General features: G+C 45.4%; 1 protein-coding gene across 1 annotated transcript in view; it reads left to right on the plus strand.

Annotated features, from left to right (window-relative positions):
- The window catches only part of LOC126482148 (uncharacterized), a 211,461-nt gene that overhangs the window by 132,924 nt on the left and 58,963 nt on the right, over nt 1-19,574 (plus strand). Inside the window, exon 2 of the mRNA XM_050106124.1 lies at nt 8,054-8,287. Coding sequence (XP_049962081.1) covers nt 8,054-8,287 — 234 coding nt within the window. The remainder of the gene's footprint in view (nt 1-8,053; nt 8,288-19,574) is intronic.

Raw genomic sequence — 19,574 nt, forward strand, 5'->3', positions numbered from 1 at the left:
ACTTTATGCAGAATCTATGGCGACGAGTGAAAACTGTGTGTCAGACCGGGACTGTATCCGCGATCTCCTGTTTACTAGGCAGCTGTGTTAACCATTGTCACCCACACAAAGTATTCATCGAAAATGCGCAGGCTATCTCGGCACGCTCCCTGGTCGACTCACATTTCCACCTTGCAACACTTGTCTGCAGTCCCCATCCACATCTTCCATGCATTTCGGACATTTCCAAAAGGACAACCACCACACGGGATCGGACATATAAGAAAGAACAAGCACCATACATTCGTATGCTTGATTCGCCTCGATGGGCAATGAATTTACAGCCTTCAGTGTGAATGCACATTTATGTTCGACCCCCAGCAGGAATCTAAAATTAGCGAACATTGGGGACATGAACAAGGACTGGATGGGAGTGTGAGTCGGCCAGCGACCATGTCGAGATATTCCACGCAAAAGTGATAAATTCCTGGTCCAGGTGGCGCAGTGGTTAAAGTAACTGCCTAACAAGCAGGAGATCCTGAGTTCGTGTCCCAGTCCGGCACACATTTTCACTCACCGCTGCTGATTCCGCACAAAGTCCCGATACAGCTGGTATCATTAGTTTCTGCCCTTTCCTTTCTTCTCTCTCCTTTCCTCCTTCAGTTTATGTAACCATTAATTTCCTTGTTCGGTCCTAAAAATCGCCTTCCAAGAAAAACAGCACAGCGTCTGCAATGGTGAGCCCTCTTCTTCAACTATTATAATTATTCAATTTAATGCATAGGTTCATAGGCCTTTTTCTTATTTTTATCAGTAATGTCTCCTGTGAAAATATGGCACACTTTTTTTCAAAGGTCTGAATTTTTAACACATTTCATTGTGTTTTCAGATCCCACTTTCACTTGCGCATTTAAGCAAAACATATTTGTGCTTGACAAGTGGATGTTCAAATTCCGTAGGAGCATCACTTTCAATTACGAACTTATCCGTTTCTCCAATAAAATCTGGAACTGAAACAAAGAGATGGTGTACGCATATATTATGACCGCCGGCGGTTGTGGTCGAGCGGTTCTAGGCTCTTCATTCCGGAACCGCGCTGCTGCTACGGTCGCAGGTTCGAATCCTGCGCCGGGCATAGGTGTGTGTGATGTTCTTAGGTTAGTTAGGTTTAAGTAGTTCTAAGTCTAGGGGACTGATGACCTCAGATGTTGAGTCCCATAGTGCTCAGAGCCATTTGAACCATTTTTTTTTATTGCGACCTTCATAAGAGGTGCTGTTGACTTGTATTTGAGTCAGTGAAATTTGCAATGGATGTCTGTTCCCCAACCAGCTTGTTTTGAAGTAAATCGCCAGAAAATATTTTTCAGTTACCTTCTTCTCTTAAATTGTGTCTCAATAAGTTGCACTGTAGACCACATCCAATATAAAAAACAACCGATTTGCTCCATTTGCCGAAGCTGGAGGAAGTGTTCAATATTCAAATACTCACTCTCTACTGTCGGATAGTTACAGTAAGACTGTCCTTCTGTTAGATGTACAAATGGTCTCTAGCGCAAGGGCTATACAAAACACTTGATCTTACCTTTCTATCACCAACAGAACTCGAGGTATGAGCCCCGAAAAATTTCTATTTTTATGCGCGGCGTTTTGGAACATATTGGTAGAGCATGCTATCGCGTGTGTACCAATTTAAACAGAGAGTTATTCTGATGTTTCTGGGTTTTTTAATTTCTTCATTTTATAAATCGCTATGAAAAGCTATTATATCATTATTGATTCATAGATACAAGATTTCGCGGTTTAATTCTAATATCAGGTTGTATGTCCGTCAGTCAGGCGACAGTACATTCACGCCTATTATGTGAATTTAAGAATTCCTTTGTGAAGTCTAGATTAAGTTCGGAACTCAAACTTCATCGTGTTTGGAAGCATGTACTAGGAACTCTGAATAGGTGTAATAATTTTGCAGAATAATGAGTAAAATTTGACCGTGGAATGCTGCAGAGTAAACGCGAACGAGTGAGAAAAAAGACTGCGTGAAATTTCTGTTTTTCGACGTATACTCTGACTTCTGAATTAATAAATCCCACGTGGCGATTTATGCAAGTCGGGATCGAGCACTAAAGGTTCGAAGGCATCGAGCTGTGGAATATTTGAGCGAGCATTCTGTCACAGATAATCCGTTTTATAATCTTTCCGGCAACAGGTTCGGTTGGATACCATAAGCTGACTACTTCGGGTGACTGTGACGGCGTGTGACTGTCGAAACTGTAAATTAAAATTAGAACGGGCTTGGCAGTGTTTTTCTATCAGACAAGTGACAATGTATTGATGTTTTCGCTCAGAAACTATCTATCGTTTAAGAGCATAATTAACCGAAGATTATAAAAGCAGTAGCTACCCCCTTTAGATCAATGTAGTGTTACTGGTTCTACTATAGCTTATCCAGTAAAGAAACATTATTCGTTTCCTAAAAGGACACACCGAAGAAAGTTGCGCAGTGGTTAGCACACTGGACTCGCATTCGGGAGGACGACGATTCGAACCCGCGTCCGGCCATCCTGAGTTAGGTTTTCCGCGATTTCTCTCACTTGCTTCAGGCAAATGCCAGGATGGTTCCTTTAGAAGGGCACGGCCGATTTCCTTCCCCATCCTTCCCTAATACGATGGCAACGATGACCTCGCTGTTTGATCACCTCCCCCAAATCAACCAACCTAAAAGGACAGGCATATGGACAGGGTTGCAGTGCAGGAGAAGAAATCACCGATAGGTGAGTGGACGTTTTATGCAGGAAGGTCTTTTAACGGCACCGTCGCACACGGATTACTCGGTGCTGGGTTGAGCTCTCGATTTGTTATGTGTCACCACACCATAGACAACAGAGACTTGCGTGCTGTGGAGCCATAGTCAACTGGGACATTGAATGGGATTTTGTGATATCCAGCGAGGAGTATCACTTCTATGTTGTTGTTGTTGTTGTGGTCTTCAGTCCTGAGACTGGTTTGATGCAGCTCTCCATGCTACTCTATCCTGTGCAAGCTTCTTCATCTCCCAGTACTTACTGCAACCTACATCCTTCTGAATCTGCTTGGTGTATCCATCTCTTGGTCTCCCTCTACGATTTTTACCCTCCACGCTGCCCTCCAATGCTAAATTTGTGATCCCGTGGTCAAAATAAATGTTTCGTACTGTAGAAACTTTAATATTGAACTTTGTTATAGAGAAATACGCTAGCTTATGAATACGTTGGATAGTCTGAAATGTAATTCTAGCGGAATCAGTCCATGCCATGGGGGAGCAGTGTGTGCAGCTTATAGCAACAGTGTCATCTGTGACATTGCGTCACGTGCGCTGTGTGACATTACGAGAGTTATGTTGCTTCGGGACGGTTCGGACAACAATACCTTGTGACCATATGCTCCATATAGTCACTCTACTTGACGAGGAAATGAGACAGGTAGGGGCTGCTGTGGACAGACGCGACAATATCCCGTAGACTGATCTCGACAACTTGGTAAGGAGAATGCTTAACCACATTCAAATGCGTCTCCAGTTATGAGGAGAGCCAGTTGGTTCATAAACAACTGTTACGCGAGATGGCAGTGAGAGGATACTGTAGTGTTTGCAGCTGAATATTTTGTAAGGTCTTGTTTATGTTTTTTTGCTTGCGTTTATCAAGTGGAAATGTGTTTGTCTACTTCATTTTTGTTTCTTATGTCTGTACGTGACAGAACAAAATCAGTTGTGATGTATATATGCAGACCGAAGCGACGAATGAAAATTTGCATCAAGGCCAATATTCGAACCCAGGTCTCGTGCTTACTGGGCAGATGCGCTAACCACTGCGCCACCCTGGTGTTTTCAAACAGCTTTGCACAACTTGCTTCAGTCTGCATGTATACGTCATGGATGCTTGAGACTTAAAAAGGTCTCTAGAACCATATAGTTTCATTTGATTAAAATCAGCTTTGTTTCCTATCATGTCTGGTATTGATAAGAAAGCAGTATCAATATTTATTTTGTCCACAGTATTTGTAGCGGCTAGATCGATGCCAGTGTGTCTGCAGACGAGATACTGAAAACTCGCAGGTAGAGGCGAGTCTAGAGATCCGTGCCTGTCCTGGATTCGTGGTGTGGGGAGGTTATTGGATACGACATCAGGACGGACTTGCCCGTCGCTGGTATGAGGCTGAACACCTGACAGTGTGTTGCAGGGATGGTAAAGCCTATTGACACATTATTCGTGGCCAGTGCACGACATGACATATTCCAGCAGCTTAATGCAAGACCCCATGCTGTAGTTCACACCACAAAGGCCTTGAAGTGTATGTAGATCGTTGACTGGCGTGGTCGGACTCTTTGATTTGGTACCATAGGATGCGACAAAAATGGCTCTGAGCACTATGGGACTTAACATCTATGGTCATCAGTCCCCTAGAACTTAGAACTACTTAAACCTAACTAACCTAAGGACATCACACAACACCCAGTCATCACGAGGCAGAGAAAATCCCTGACCCCGGGATGCGACAAGAAGGCTTGTACTGTATTTCAACATCGGTCACCAGCAAGCAGTCTTCAAGAACTGACACAGCATGTGTATCAGGCACTGCAGGAAATTCCAAAGATGACATTCGGGGGCTATTTGCATACTTGTCACAATAAACAAAGTATCTGGGTTTCCTGTTTATTGCGAAGTCAGGCCTCCATGTCTGTCTCAAAATTTCTTTATCACTGATGTTTACACAGATGATTTCTGAAAACTGCTCGAAAAGCATGGGATACAGGTTTAATTTTCGCCCTGACATGGACTTTATTAGTCACCAAGGGAGTGCCTCGTGATGACTGGGTGTTGTGTGATGTCGTTACGTTAGTTAGGTTTAAGTAGTTCTAAGTTCTAGGGGACTGATGACCATAGCTGTTAAGTCCCATAGTGCTCAGAGCCATTTGAACCATTTCACCAAGGGTGAATTACTCTAAGGGGCGATGAAAACGTTTATGTTACACGATGTTGCTGCAGTGTTCGTAGGTTGTCCAGTATGAAGGTTTCGATCAGTCCCGAAATGCAAACCACAGTACAATTAAAAACTTTTTATTTGCAACAGTTAGATATATCTTCCAGTTACTTCTCTACATAGTCACCGCTCCAACTTAGGCATTTGTCACAGAGCTGTACTGACTGTACAATACCTTCGTCATAGAAGGCAGCCGCCTGTGCTTTATGCCAATTCTCGAAGCTGGTCTGCTGCATGTTGTCTATGCCAAAATATTGTCTTCGTAGTCAGTAGTTCGTGTGAGCAGAGATGAAACTCAGGGAACCGTGTCCGGACTGTATTGTGGATGATCAAATACTTCCCATCGAAAGAGCTGCGGGAACGTCTTCATTGCCCCTAAAGTGTGCGGCCGAGGCGTACTAGAGACAGTGGTCAGCACATATGTGCAAAGCTTCATCGTATTTTCGCTATGGTTTCCATTTCGCGACCGATCGGAATTTACTTTCTGGACACCCCTCGTATATACAACGTAGCGCGACTCCGATGAGGGTATATAAGCACCAATATCTACGCAAGGGCAGTCTCGTCTTTCCAATGTGCGTGCGGTAAATGCAGAAACGTGAACTGTGGTGAAGTTATTGCCAATGCGTACAAACAGAACCAGCAGGCTATTATTCTTTGCTTGGCTGCCAAAGGACTCACACCGGTAGACATCCATTGGGGGACAAAGAATTTGTAGGGGGTAGTATGTCTGTCTAAAACCTTCGTTGCGAACGGTACACCAAGTGGTGCTGCTGCTCCATGACAACGCACGTCCCCATATCGCAAGTTAGCCAACACAAGTTCAAATGGTTCAAATGGCTCTGAGCACTATGGGACTTAACTTCTGAGGTCATCAGTCGCCTAGAACTTAGAACTACTTAAACCTAACTAACATAAGGACGTCACACACATCCATGCCCGAGGCAGGGTTCGAACCTGCGTCCGTAGCGGTCGCGCGGTTCCAGACTGTAGTGCCTAGAACCGCTCGGCCACTTCGGCCGGCCCAACACAAGTGGGAGACACTCGATCACCAGTACATTTGTCCTCATCTCTTCCCATGCTTTTATCTCGCTTGTGGGTTCCCTAAAAAAGGTCTTGAAGGTTAGACGATTTCTGTCGGTCAAGGATATGCAGTAGGCAGTTACGGCCGTCTTCATTAAGCAGGACATCGTTTTTCACCGAACGAGTATCTTGAGCATGGTGCTTCGGTAGGATGATTACCTCATGGCGATTTTTTGTTTTGTTTTTTTGATTGGCATACCGCTTCTGGACTTCGAACGGAATCTTTTTGGTTGCCCCCTTTTAAAAGAAGTGTTTATATCTTTCTTAATACAAATTTTCTGCGAATTACCAATCTTTCCCGATGTCCTTATACATTGAGGCAACAAAAGTCATAGGATAGCGATATGCAAGTGTAGAGATGGTGCAAGAATGGCGTACACAAGGCAAAAAAGGATAGTTTACTGGTAGAGCTGCTCTTTTATTCAGATGATTCATGTAGAAAGGGTTCCGACATCATTATGGCCGCATGACGGGAATTAATAGACTTTGAACGTGGTGTGGTAGTTGGCGCTAGACGCATGGGACACTTAATTTCGGAAATCGTTAGAGAATTCAATACTCCGAGATCCACAGTGTCAAGAGTGTGCCAAGAATACCAAGTTCCAGGCATTACCTCTCACCATGGACACCGCAGTCGCTGACGGCGTTCACATAACCTCCGAGCAGCTGCGTTTCCGTAGAGTTGTCAGTGGTAATACACAAGCAACATTGCGTGAAATAATCGCAATGTGGGACATACGACCAACGTATCCGTCAGGACAGTGCGACGAAATTCGGCGTTAATAGGCTGTGGTAGCAGACGACCGACCCGAGTGTCTTTGCTAACAGCACGACACCGCCTGCAGCGCCTCTCCTGGACTCGTGACCGTATCGGTTGGACTCTGAAAGACTGGAAAACCGTGGCCTGCTCAGACGAGTCCCGATTTCAGTTGGTAAGAGCTGTCAGTAGGGTTCTACTGTGGCGCAGGCTCCACGAGGCCATGGACCTAAGTGGGTCAACAAGACACTGTGGAAGCTGGTGGTGGCTCCGTAACGGTGTGTCTGTGTTTACATGTAATGGGCTGGGCCTTGTTTATGTTCGACTACTTGGAGACCATTGGCAGCCATTCATGGACTTCATGTTTACAAACAACGATGGAACTTTTACGGATGTTGATTCTCCTCGTCACCAGGGCACGATTGTTCGCAACTGGCTTGAAGGACATTCTGGGTAGTTCGAGCGAATGATTTGATCACCCAGATCGCCCGTTATGATTCCTATCGAACATTTGTGGGACATAATCGAGATGTCCGCTAGTTCACAAAATCCTGCGACGGCAGCACTTCCGCAATTATGGACGGCTATAGAGGCAGCATGACTCAATATTTCTGTAGGTGACTTCTAAAGACTGGTTGAGTCCATGTCACGTCGAGTTCCTGCACTGCTCCGGGCAAAAGAGGATACGACACGATATTAGGCGGTATCCCACGACTTTTGTCAGCCCAGTGTAGAGTGAGCTACATCTACATCTACATACATACTCCGCAATCCACCATACGGTGCGTGGCGGAGGGTACCTCGTACCACAACTAGCATCTTCTCTCCTTGTTGCACTCACAAACAGAACGAGGGAAAAATGACTTCCTGTATGCCTCTGTACGAGCCCTAATCTCTCTTATCTTTGTGGTCTTTCCGCGAAATGTAAGTTGGCGGCAGTAAAATTGTACTGCAGTCAGCCTCAAATGCTGGTTCTCTAAATTTCCTCAGTAGCGATTCACGAAAAGAACGCCTCCTTTCCTCTAGAGACTCCCACCCGAGTTCCTGAAGCATTTCCGTAACACTCGCGTGATGATCAAACCTACCAGTAACAAATCTAGCAGTCCGCCTCTGAGTTGCTTCTATGTCCTCCCTCAATCCGACCTGATAGGGATCCCAAACGCTCGAGCAGTACTCAAGAATACTGGAAATACCATTTCGTTCAACGTGTTTCCTCAGGTTGGTTATACGTTCCTGTTGGTGGCCGTGTGCGAATCTGCTGGTAACGGAGGAGACCTGGCGGTGGTGACGGAGACTGGTGGGGAGGAGACGACGCCGACCGCTGCCGACAACCCGTCCGTGGACCAGGCGTGGCTGATGGAGGCCATCAGGGACGTGGCGTACGACCTGCGCCAGCACAAATTCTCAGACTTCGACAGGCGCTACTTCGCTAAGGAGGAAGGCGCGCCCAGGGTCAGTACCGCCTTACACCTACCGATACCTCACAAATTTTTAACCCTTGTTGAAGAAATATCACGGTTTGTGACCGTCGCAATTACTTACGAGGCTGACGAACATTTCTTTTAATTTACATCAGTTGTACTTAACGGATCCACCAGATGTGGAAAAAAATCATAGACATTTACACTGGTTGGCCAAAACATTATGATCACGACCCACGGCCACGATGGATGTCGCCTGGTGGCGTTGCGGATACATGACGCGTTAACAAAAGTATGTAAGCGGAGTTGACACGGACGGGGCACCACCATAGCGATGATTTGGGCTGCAAATGGGAAATCCATTAAAATAAGAGACTTTGACAAAGGGAAAATTATTATAACGAAGAGCCTGTGAATGAGTGTCTCGAAAATGGCGAACCTGGTTGTATGTTCACGTGCTACTGTCGTGAGCATCTATGGAAAGAGATAGAAGGACAGTGGAATCACTACTAGGTGCTAAATGGTTGGACGTCCACGACTTTTCACAGAACTTGCTGTTCGCAGGCTTGCCTTCTCTGTAAAGTAGGGCAGATGGTGATCTGTGGCATCTCTGCCGAGAGACAATGCTGGTGCACGCACAAGTGATTCCGGAGCACGCCGTTCATCGCACGTTGTTGAAGATGGAGTTCCGTAGCAGACCACCCCTACGTGTTCACATGTAGACCCAACCACATCGTCAGTTACGGCTGCGGTGGGCACGGGACCATCGGGATTCCACCGTCGATCAATGGAAACGTGTCGGCTCTTTGGCTGAATCACATTTCTGCTACACTAGGTCGCTGGTCGTCTCCACAAATGCCGTCATCGAGGGGAACGGCGACTCGAAACACGTAGCGCGCCTAGGATGCAGGCTGACGGGAGCAGTATTATTATATGGGAAACATTCTTCTGCACTTGCATGGGAACTGTGGTAGTAATAGGAGACAGGCTGACAGCTGAGAACCACCTGCATCCCTGCATGCCTGATGTCTACCACAAAGGCGATGTGGTCTTTCAGCAGTATATAAGGCTGCGTTCACACTGCCGGCCGGGCCGAGCCGAGCCTGGCTGGGCCGCCGCCCGCTTTGATATCAAACACGTGGTTTTGAACTACGGTGTTCACACTGGCGGCCGGGCCGCGCCGACACGGCGTGAGCCTCCCGGAGCCGAGCCGGCGACATCCCGAGTGTTTAATATTGCCGGCGCGAGCCGACCGCAGGCGCGAGCCTGTGGAGCAGCACTACAGCTTCTGCAGTACACGCATCACACGTCTCCCTTCTGCTTTCATCACAAGTGTGACTGCACACGTCTTTTATTTTACGATGTTACCTCACATTTCACAATCAGTGAGGAAAAATTACGTTTATTATAATGACACATGCGAAATTACTTTTATTTCATTTATTTAATCTACCGTATTTACATGCATTTACAACAATAGCTTACCAGCGATCGCGGCATTGCCGCCACTGAGTAGTTCGCATTTACTTGTAAACGGAGGCAGATATGAGTGTCACTGAGGGACGGAAATTTGTCCCTACCAGATGATAGTGCATTGTAAAGTCATTCTGTGGCAGTTCCTTATCAGTGGAAATAGAACCACTGAGTCAAAGAGCATTATCTCAAAGCTCTTCGCCTATCAATCTGTCTATCTTACAAGGTAATGAAAAGAATTCTGTGAGGTCATCAGTGGCTCCACATGATGAACTATCACCACTGCCAAGCGCTGCATCATGAAGGAAAATTCTGAAGGAGTATTTCTGCGATTCTTCGTTGAAGGCACAGCAAGACATTACCCAAAATGACGAAGCTAATTACTTCCTAATGATTCTCAGGAGTCCCATAAACTCTCTTCCCCTCAGAGGTAAGCGTTTGTGAAATTTAAAATACAAAAGCATGACTACAATTAATTGGAGGTAGTGAATGCTGTACAAAGTTCTACTGCAAACCAAAAAGTATGTGCTAACGAATCTTACCTTATCGTTATATACAATTTTTCTTCTGCTGTTATACTTCTGCGAAAATTTGTGTTCTGTTTAGAAATTTTGTCTTGAATGTTCTGCAGCACATACTGAAATGTATTATGATTCATTCTGTAATTTGATTAAAATTTTTCAGGATAGTTTTTAAGTTCTTCATATAAAGAGAAAAAACTCTCCTAAATGTCTGTGGCTATTTATGGGATGAATCCATAACCTCCTAGTTCTTCTGTACTTCAAAACTCGACGAGTTACTGCAGAGTCAAAACAATACCAATAAAAGAGTGAAGACATTGTTCTACACGACAGCACAGACTAGCTAAAGGCGAGCAACTGTTGACTGCAGCTGCGTTTTCTACTGACTTGCTTGTCAGCTGTCGAAGGATGGGGATCTTTTTGAATTTATTTATTTGGCCTCACGCCAGCCATTTAGCCAAAGAGTGGGGATTACCTTGACAGTGCAGCGCAGCCCGCCAAGGAAGAAAAAAAAACAATGAAGAACAATGCAACGCACATCTGTGCCGATCTACAGTAGTTTCATTAACTCTCCATGATTTTTTCTGTCAAAGTAGACAACGAGACTACAGAATTGCGCTTCAGTTATCTTTTAGTTCGAAATACGAAAGGTACATCATACTAATTGTAGGATGTTGATGACAAATAATTGTTTGTCTTTTGTGATGCAACGTGTGGCCAATTATAAAAGCATAGCAGATGATTGTCCAGTAGCCGAGGGAAAAATTCTTATACATTTGGATTTATCTAGAGAATGAGACCATTAAAATAATAAGAGGGACCGGCACTAGGTCTGCACTGATCACTAGTAATTAGTTTTTTTCTATCCTGCATTATATGACTACACCAAACCAAGCTGTAACCGCGCGAACTCCGTGGCTTGCGGACGCGGCACTGACGCCACTGAATGGCTCGCTTTACTTGGACCAGAGACAGATATCAGTATCATTATCATTTCACAAACTTTTTGGTACTTTTAGCTACGTTTCATTCCCAACAATGTATGGTCTAAAACAGATCTAACAGTAAGCTACCCGCTACATAACTTTTTTCACTACAAGATTTGTAAATCAAGTGCAAAACGTTGACAAATAGCATCATTTCACAATGACTGTTAAGAAATATGGAAAGATAAATGATTCAACACGAAGCTAAGATGTTGCACTACCACGTGTACAAAAATCAGATTCTTTAGCCGCATACTTTCTTCAAAATCGGTTGGGAAGCGTTACGAAACTAAGAAATCACGCGAAACGAAAAGTAGACTTTTTCTTTTTTCACGACGTAAGTAAAGCTTTTAAGGAAAAAATAAGTTCATAAAACGATGTGCCGAAGTCTTATATACCGCTAAGAATTTTTAAAACATGAAAATCGGAGAAGTGGATTTTCCCCCATTTCGCCGTCTCGGCTCGGCGCGGCGCGCAATGTGAATGCACTACTCGTCGGCCTGAGCTGGCTAGGCACGAGCCGAGCCTGTACGCGTCAGCCCGGCCCGGCCGGCAGTGTGAACGCAGCCTTAACTGTTCGTGTCTTGGGGCCAGAACTGTTCAAATGGCTCTAAGCACTATGGGACTTAACATCTGAGGTCATCAGTCCCCTACATTTAGAAACTACTTGAACCTAACTAACCTAAGCACATCACACACATCCATACCCGAGGCAGGATTCGAGCCTGCGACCGTAGCAGTCGCGCGGTTCCGGACTGAAGCGCCTAGAACCGCTCGGCCACAGCGGCCGGCGTCAGAACTGTGCTACAGTGGTTTGACAAGCACTATAGTGAACTCACATTGACGTCTCGGCGACCAAATTCGCCTGATATAAATCCTATGGAACCCATCTTGGTCGCTATCGGGCGCCATCATCGCTTACGCGTATAAGCGTACCGTTATTTACGCGAATTACATGACCTGTGCATAGACATTTAATGCCACATACCTCCACAAACTGCCGGATCCCTGATACGCAGATTCAGTGATGTAATTCGTTCCAAAGGCGGACAAACACGCTATTAAGCAGGTGGTCACGGTGTTTTGATTCATCAGTGTGTTTAAGTGCAATACAAAGAAATAATTTAATTTTACGAAGCAAAGCCTGTTGTACTGCTATGATAATTCTAGTTATAAAACAATTTAAATATAGTACGTTTTCGAGTTTCTGTGAAACTTCGAAATGGTGTCAAAGGAACTGCCCTTCAGGAAGTTCGTTAATCCACGACATTATCTCGATGCTGTTTTATGTGCTCTGATAGGTTGTTGAATTACATGTGTGCCCATGTATCATATATCTTTCCGTACAAATTTCAAGCCTTTGAAGTCTTTGTAATGGGTGTCTTTCGTTCTAGTGTTCATTACTGCTTTCACAGTTTGTTCTTAGGAAAGAATATGCAAGGTGATTTCATTATGGTGTTACGAACTTTCAGGGATGATCGAGAAGGGTAAAAGTACCAATTTGAGATAAGGGCCCGGGTCCGGAAACTACCGAGTCGGAGGTTATAAACGAAAATCGTTCTGATAACTCTGACAGCGAACCTCTTCTGCTGATAACTCTTTGCTTCAGATATTTTGGGAGAAGGTGGTATGGACCAAAACAAGAAAAAAAAGTCCAGTAAACATGAGCTGTAAAATACGTACCTCAAGAGCAATGAGCAATATTTCAGTACAAGAAATGGTTTTTTTTTTTCAGTACAAAAAATTGGTTTTCTTGTATTGGCCCATACCACTTTCTCCCAAAGTACCGAAAGCAAAGAGCTTGCAGTAGAAGAGATCCACCGTCAGAGGTACCAGAACGATTATCGTTTATAACTTTCGACTCGGTGGTTTCCTTTACCTCAAACTGATATACTTACGCTTCTTCATCACCCTTTAAAGTTTGTAGCATCATCACGGAATCACCCTGTACATGCAGGGTCGTCAGAAACAGTTGTAAGTGTTTGTAGGGTAGATTGAGATCCGAAATAAATGTTGAGGAAAAAATTCGATACGTTGCGTCGTTTCAGAGTTAATTAGCATTGAATTTAGCCAATAGACGGTTGGGCGCGCAGATTCATGCGGCCTGCCCAGAGACTGTGTCGCCAAACGTGTTCTTCATTTGGTTTACTAAAACCAAACAAGAGAGCGGTACAAAAATACACTCCTGGAAATGGAAAAAAGAACACATTGACACCGGTGTGTCAGACCCACCATTCTTGCTCCGGACACTGCGAGAGGGCTGTACAAGCAATGATCACACGCACGGCACAGCGGACACACCAGGAACCGCGGTGTTGGCCGTCGAATGGCGCTAGCTGCGCAGCATTTGTGCACCGCCGCCGTCAGTGTCAACCAGTTTGCCGTGGCATACGGAGCTCCATCGCAGTCTTTAACACTGGTAGCATGCCGCGACAGCGTGGACGTGAACCGTATGTGCAGTTGACGGACTTTGAGCGAGGGCGTATAGTGGGCATGCGGGAGGCCGGGTGGACGTACCGCCGAATTGCTCAACACGTGGGGCGTGAGGTCTCCACAGTACATCGATGTTGTCGCCAGTGGTCGGGGGAAGGTGCACGTGCCCGTCGACCTGGGACCGGACCGCAGCGACGCACGGATGCACGCCAAGACCGTAGGATCCTACGCAGTGCCGTAGGGGACCGCACCGCCACATCCCAGCAAATTAGGGACACTGTTGCTCCTGGGGTATCGGCGAGGACCATTCGCAACCGTCTCCATGAAGCTGGGCTACGGTCCCGCACACCGTTAGGCCGTCTTCCGCTCACGCCCCAACATCGTGCAGCCCGCCTCCAGTGGTGTCGCGACAGGCGTGAATGGAGGGACGAATGGAGACGTGTCGTCTTCAGCGATGAGAGTCGCTTCTGCCTTGGTGCCAGTGATGGTCGTATGCGTGTTTGGCGCCGTGCAGGTGAGCGCCACAATCAGGACTGCATGCGACCGAGGCACACAGGGCCAACACCCGGCATCATGGTGTGGGGAGCGATCTCCTACACTGGCCGTACACCACTGGTGATCGTCGAGGGGACACTGAATAGTGCACGGTACATCCAAACCGTCATCGAACCCATCGTTCTACCATTCCTAGACCGGCAAGGGAACTTGCTGTTCCAACAGGACAATGCACGTCCGCATGTATCCCGTGTCACCCAACGTGCTCTAGAAGGTGTAAGTCAACTACCCTGGCCAGCAAGATCTCCGGATCTGTCCCCCATTGAGCATGTTTGGGACTGGATGAAGCGTCGTCTCACGCGGTCTGCACGTCCAGCACGAACGCTGGTCCAACTGAGGCGCCAGGTGGAAATGGCATGGCAAGCCGTTCCACAGGACTACATCCAGCATCTCTACGATCGTCTCCATGGGAGAATAGCAGCCTGCATTGCTGCGAAAGGTGGATATACACTGTACTAGTGCCGACATTGTGCATGCTCTGTTGCCTGTGTCTATGTGCCTGTGGTTCTGTCAGTGTGATCATGTGATGTATCTGACCCCAGGAATGTGTCAATAAAGTTTCCCCTTCCTGGGACAATGAATTCACGGTGTTCTTATTTCAATTTCCAGGAGTGTAGGACATGAGACGGTAGTAAGGATCGAACCCGAGACAAAGATTGAGCACCCTTGTGTGCTATCATATGCACTATGAGATCAACTGACACTAATTGTATCTGGCGCGCAGCTTGCGCCCAACGGCCTTTTAACTAACTTCAATGCAAATTAACTGGGAAACGGCGCAACGTTTCGCATTTTTTTCTTAACAATTATTTCTCAGCACAGCCTACCCTGCAACGCTCTCACAAGCTTTTCAGACTATTTCTGACCACCCTATATAGTGTTTCAATGGATGGAGACAATTGTAGGCCACCAACAAATGGGTTACGATGTTACATGACCTCTACAACGCACCCAAAGTTCCGGACATTCTTCCTTAGGGAACCAAATATGCTACGTTGAAAAAGGGCATTGTTCTTGGTTATGATGACTTGTCTGTAAATATTCTGCAATTTGCTGGTGAAAATTCTTACGAGCACATGTTCACAATCTTTACTCCGTCTACTAACCGCACATCCATCCCCGTTTAATGGATTGAAGCAATGATAATACTACTCCACAAGAAATGCAAGGTCGACGATATAAAAAACCTATCGTCCCATAAGCCTGATCTGCGCTTTGTACAAAATTTGTACAAAAATCGTAATATATCGTTTCAGTCCCATTCGCACACAGCTCAGCCCACTGAGCAGGCAGAATTCCGCAGCAACTTCAGCGCACTAGGCGGTATTTTTATTTGCGGGGAACTGACAAGCAGAGCAAACGCTACCGGATATCTCTACGTATAGCTTTTGTTGTGTTAGAAATCCTGCTGTCGTGTAAACTTAGCAAAGCAAGGGGTGGAGGTGACCTACATTAAAATCTTGTAGCATATGTACGAAACTTCTATAGCTTTTGGAAAAGGCAATGTCAAAATTAAACTTTGAGGAAGAATGAATCAGAATCGGCAGGAAGAACCTTAACAGCCTGAGATTTTGCAGATGAATCTGTACTGTTAGCAAATGATTTTGAAGAATTCACCCAGGAATGTCAGGCAGTGGAGACGTAACATAAACCTGTACAAGACAAAAATTATTTCCAATGTATGGTGCACATTAGGAAAAGCACAAATCGAAAATACACGGCATTACACTGTCAGAGAATACATTTATCTTAGCGAACTTGTAAATGTGACTGGAGACATAAAATGGGAAGTCTTTCGACGCATCAATCTAGGCTTGCAAGCGTTTAGAAGACATTCAACCATCTTCAGGCCACATATGGCAGTAAAAAAAAAAAAAAAAAAAAAAAAAAAAAAAAAAAAAAAAAAAAAAAAAAAAAGTTTTTGATTAGCGTGTCTTCCGCGTCTTTACTTACGGTTCTGAAGCCTGGACACTTAATGAATATACATCACGGGAAATTAGAACTGTACAGCGAGCATAGAATGGTCTATGTTGGTATCTGCAAGGAAAGACAAACAAAAAGGGCAGAAGACATTAGCTCAACTACCGACCTCAAAGACATCCTGCACATTCATTGCACTATGAACTAACAATAGGCCGGCCACGTTGCCAGAAGAAATAATTACTGATGTACAAAGGCGTCTCAGAGTTGGATTCCAACAGACGGGGACAGGCCATAAGGAAGACCGCCAGACCGAAGGGACAATGACTTCTGGAAGATCGCAAGAATTAACTACACTACTGGCCATTATAATTGCCACACCAAGAAGAAATGCAGATGATAGACGGGTATTCATTGGACAAATATATTGTACTAGAACTGACATGTGATTACTTTTTCACGCAATTTGGGTGCATATATCCTGAGAAATCAGTACCCAGACTAAGCACCTCTGGCCATAATAACCGCCTTGATACGCCTGGGCATTGAGTCAAACAGAGCTTGGATGCCGTGTACAGGTACAGCTGCCCATGCAGCTTCAACACGATACCACAGTTCATCAAGAGTAGTGACTGGCGTATTGTGACGAGCCGGTTGCTCGGCCACCATTGACCAGACGTTTTCAGGTGGTGAGAGATCTGGAGAATGTTCTGGCCAGGGCAGCAGTCGAACATTTTCTGTATCCAGAACGGCCTGTACAGGACCTGCAACATGCGGTCGTGGATTATCCTGCTGAAATGTAGGGTTTCGCAGGGATTGAATGAAGGGTAAGCCACGGTTCGTAACACATCTGAAATGTAACGTCCACCGTTCAGAGTGCCGTCAATGCGAACAAGAGGTGCCGGAGACGTGTAACCGATGGGACCCCATACAATCACGCCAGGTGATACGCCAGTATGGCGATGACGAATACACGCTTCTAATGCGCGTTCACCGCGATGTCGCCAAACACTGATGCGACCATCATGATGCTGTAAACATAACCTGGATTCATCCGAAAAAATGACGTTTTGCCATTCGTGCACCCAGGTTCGTCGTTGAGTACACCATCGCAGGCGCTCCTGTCTGTGATGCAGCGTCAAGGGTAACCGCAGCCATGGTCTCCGAGCTGATAGTCCATGTTGCTGCAATCGTCGTCGAACTGTTCATGTAGATAGTTGTTGTCTTGCAAACGTCCCAATCTGTTGACTCAAGGGTCGAGACATGGCTGCACGATCCGCTACAGCCATGCGGATAAGATGCCTGACATCTCGATTGCTAGTGATACGAGGCCATTGGGATCCAGCACGGCGTTCCGTATTACCCTCCTGAACCCACCGATTCCATATTCTGCTAACAGTCATTGAATCTCGACCAACGCGAGCAGCAATGTCGTGATACGATAAACCGCAATCGCGAAAGGCTACAATCCGACCTTTATCGAAGTCGGAAACGTGATGGTACGCACTTCTTCTCCTTACACGAGTCATCACAACAACGTTTCACCAGGCAACGCCGATCAACTGCTGTTTGCGCATGAGAAATCGGTTGGAAACTTTCCTCATGTCAGCACGTTGTAGGTGTCACCACCGGCGCCAACCTTGTGTGAATGCTTTGAAAAGCTAATCATTTTCATATCACAGCATCTTCTTCCTGTCGATTAAATTCGCGTCTGTAGCATGTCATTTTCGTGGTGTAGCAATTTTAATGGCCAGTAGTGTAGCTTGGTGTCGCACAAGCCCGTTGCTCATGGAAGAATAAGTTGTAGGCGTACCTCAGTACTTGTACAGTCCACATCATTTAATGACAGAAACGGTTATGGTAATGACGATGATAATGGTGACGTTAACGAGGTGGGCGGATTTCGTGCCTCAGTGATACAAACAGCCGTACCGTATATGCAACCAAAACGGAAGTATTATCTGTTAGGAAGCCAGACAGACGTATGATGCCTGAAGAGGGGAAGCAACCTTTTCTGTAGCTGCAAGAGCAACAGTCAAGTTGATTGACTAAATGGCTTTGTAACATTGAGCAACATAGCCCTGCTATACTGGATGCGAACCATTGAAATCAAGGGGAGACTTCAGCCACTGTATTTCCCGAGAGCAAGCAGCTTTAGTATATGGTTAAGTGATGGTGGTATCATCTTGGGTAAAATATCCCGCCTTCGGATCTCCGGGCGGGGAGTATTTAGAAGGATGTCGTCGACAGAAGAAACAAGACTGGCATTCTACGTGTCATAGTGTGGAATGTCAGAATCGGGTAGGTGGCTATACAATTTAAAAAGGAAAACGGAGAGGTTGAAATTCATATAGTGGAAATTAGTGAAGTGCGGTGGCAGGAAGGATAGGATTTCTGATCAGCTGGGTAAAGGCTTATAAATATAAAAACAAATAAGGGTAATGCAAACATGGATCTAATAATGAATAAGAAAAAAAGAATGTGGGAAAAAACCTATGAACAGCACAGTGAAGATATATACGAAGCCAACGTCCACGCAACGATGGAAGCCTATATGCCAAATAAAAATGATGAAGAGATTGAAAAAATTTATGAAGAGATAAAAGAAATTATTCAGATAGTTAATGGAGACAATAATTTAGTTGTAAAGACACTAGAATTCGATAGTAAGATAAGGACCAGAAGGAAAAATAGTAGGAGATTATGGAACGAAGGAAATAAGCGAAAAAGCTTCGTGGTAGAATTTTGCTCAGCATGTAACTTAATCATTGCTAATACGTGGTTCAAAAATCAAAAAAGGAGGTTGTATACGCGGAAGATTCCAGCAGCCAAACGAAGGTTTCAAACATTTGAAAGCTCCTGATAGGTTAAAACTGTGTGCCGGACGGGGTTTCGAACATGGAACCTTTACGTTTCGCTACCGACTTCTGTATCGAATGAGCTATCAAAGCAGGACTCTCAGCCCGCCTCCAAAACTTTACTTCTGCCGGTACCTGATCGCCCACTTTCCAAATTTCTCCAGCGAAACTTGCAGGACCAGCACTCCTGGAAGAAAGGATATTGCGGAGACATGCCTTAGCCACAACTTGGAGGCTGTTTCCAGAATGAATTTTCTTACCGCAGTGATGTGTACGCTGATTTGAATCTTATTGACGGATTAAAATTGTGTACCGGACCGGGACTCGAATCCGTTGGTATGCAAGTATACAGGAGAATTTATGTGAATTCTGGAATGTTGGAGATGAGGTACGGGCATAAGTATTGCTGTGAGGGCGGGTCGTCAGTCATGCTGGGTAGCACAGTTGGTAGAGCACTTGCCGCGAAAGTCAAAAGTCCGAGTTAGAATCTCGGTCGGGCACACAGTTTTAATCTGCCATAAAGTTACAAATCAGGGCACGCACCTCTGCAATCTGAAAATTCATCGTGGAGG

The sequence above is a fragment of the Schistocerca serialis genome, chromosome 5 (assembly GCF_023864345.2).
Source record: "Schistocerca serialis cubense isolate TAMUIC-IGC-003099 chromosome 5, iqSchSeri2.2, whole genome shotgun sequence".
NCBI lineage: Eukaryota > Metazoa > Arthropoda > Insecta > Orthoptera > Acrididae > Schistocerca > Schistocerca serialis.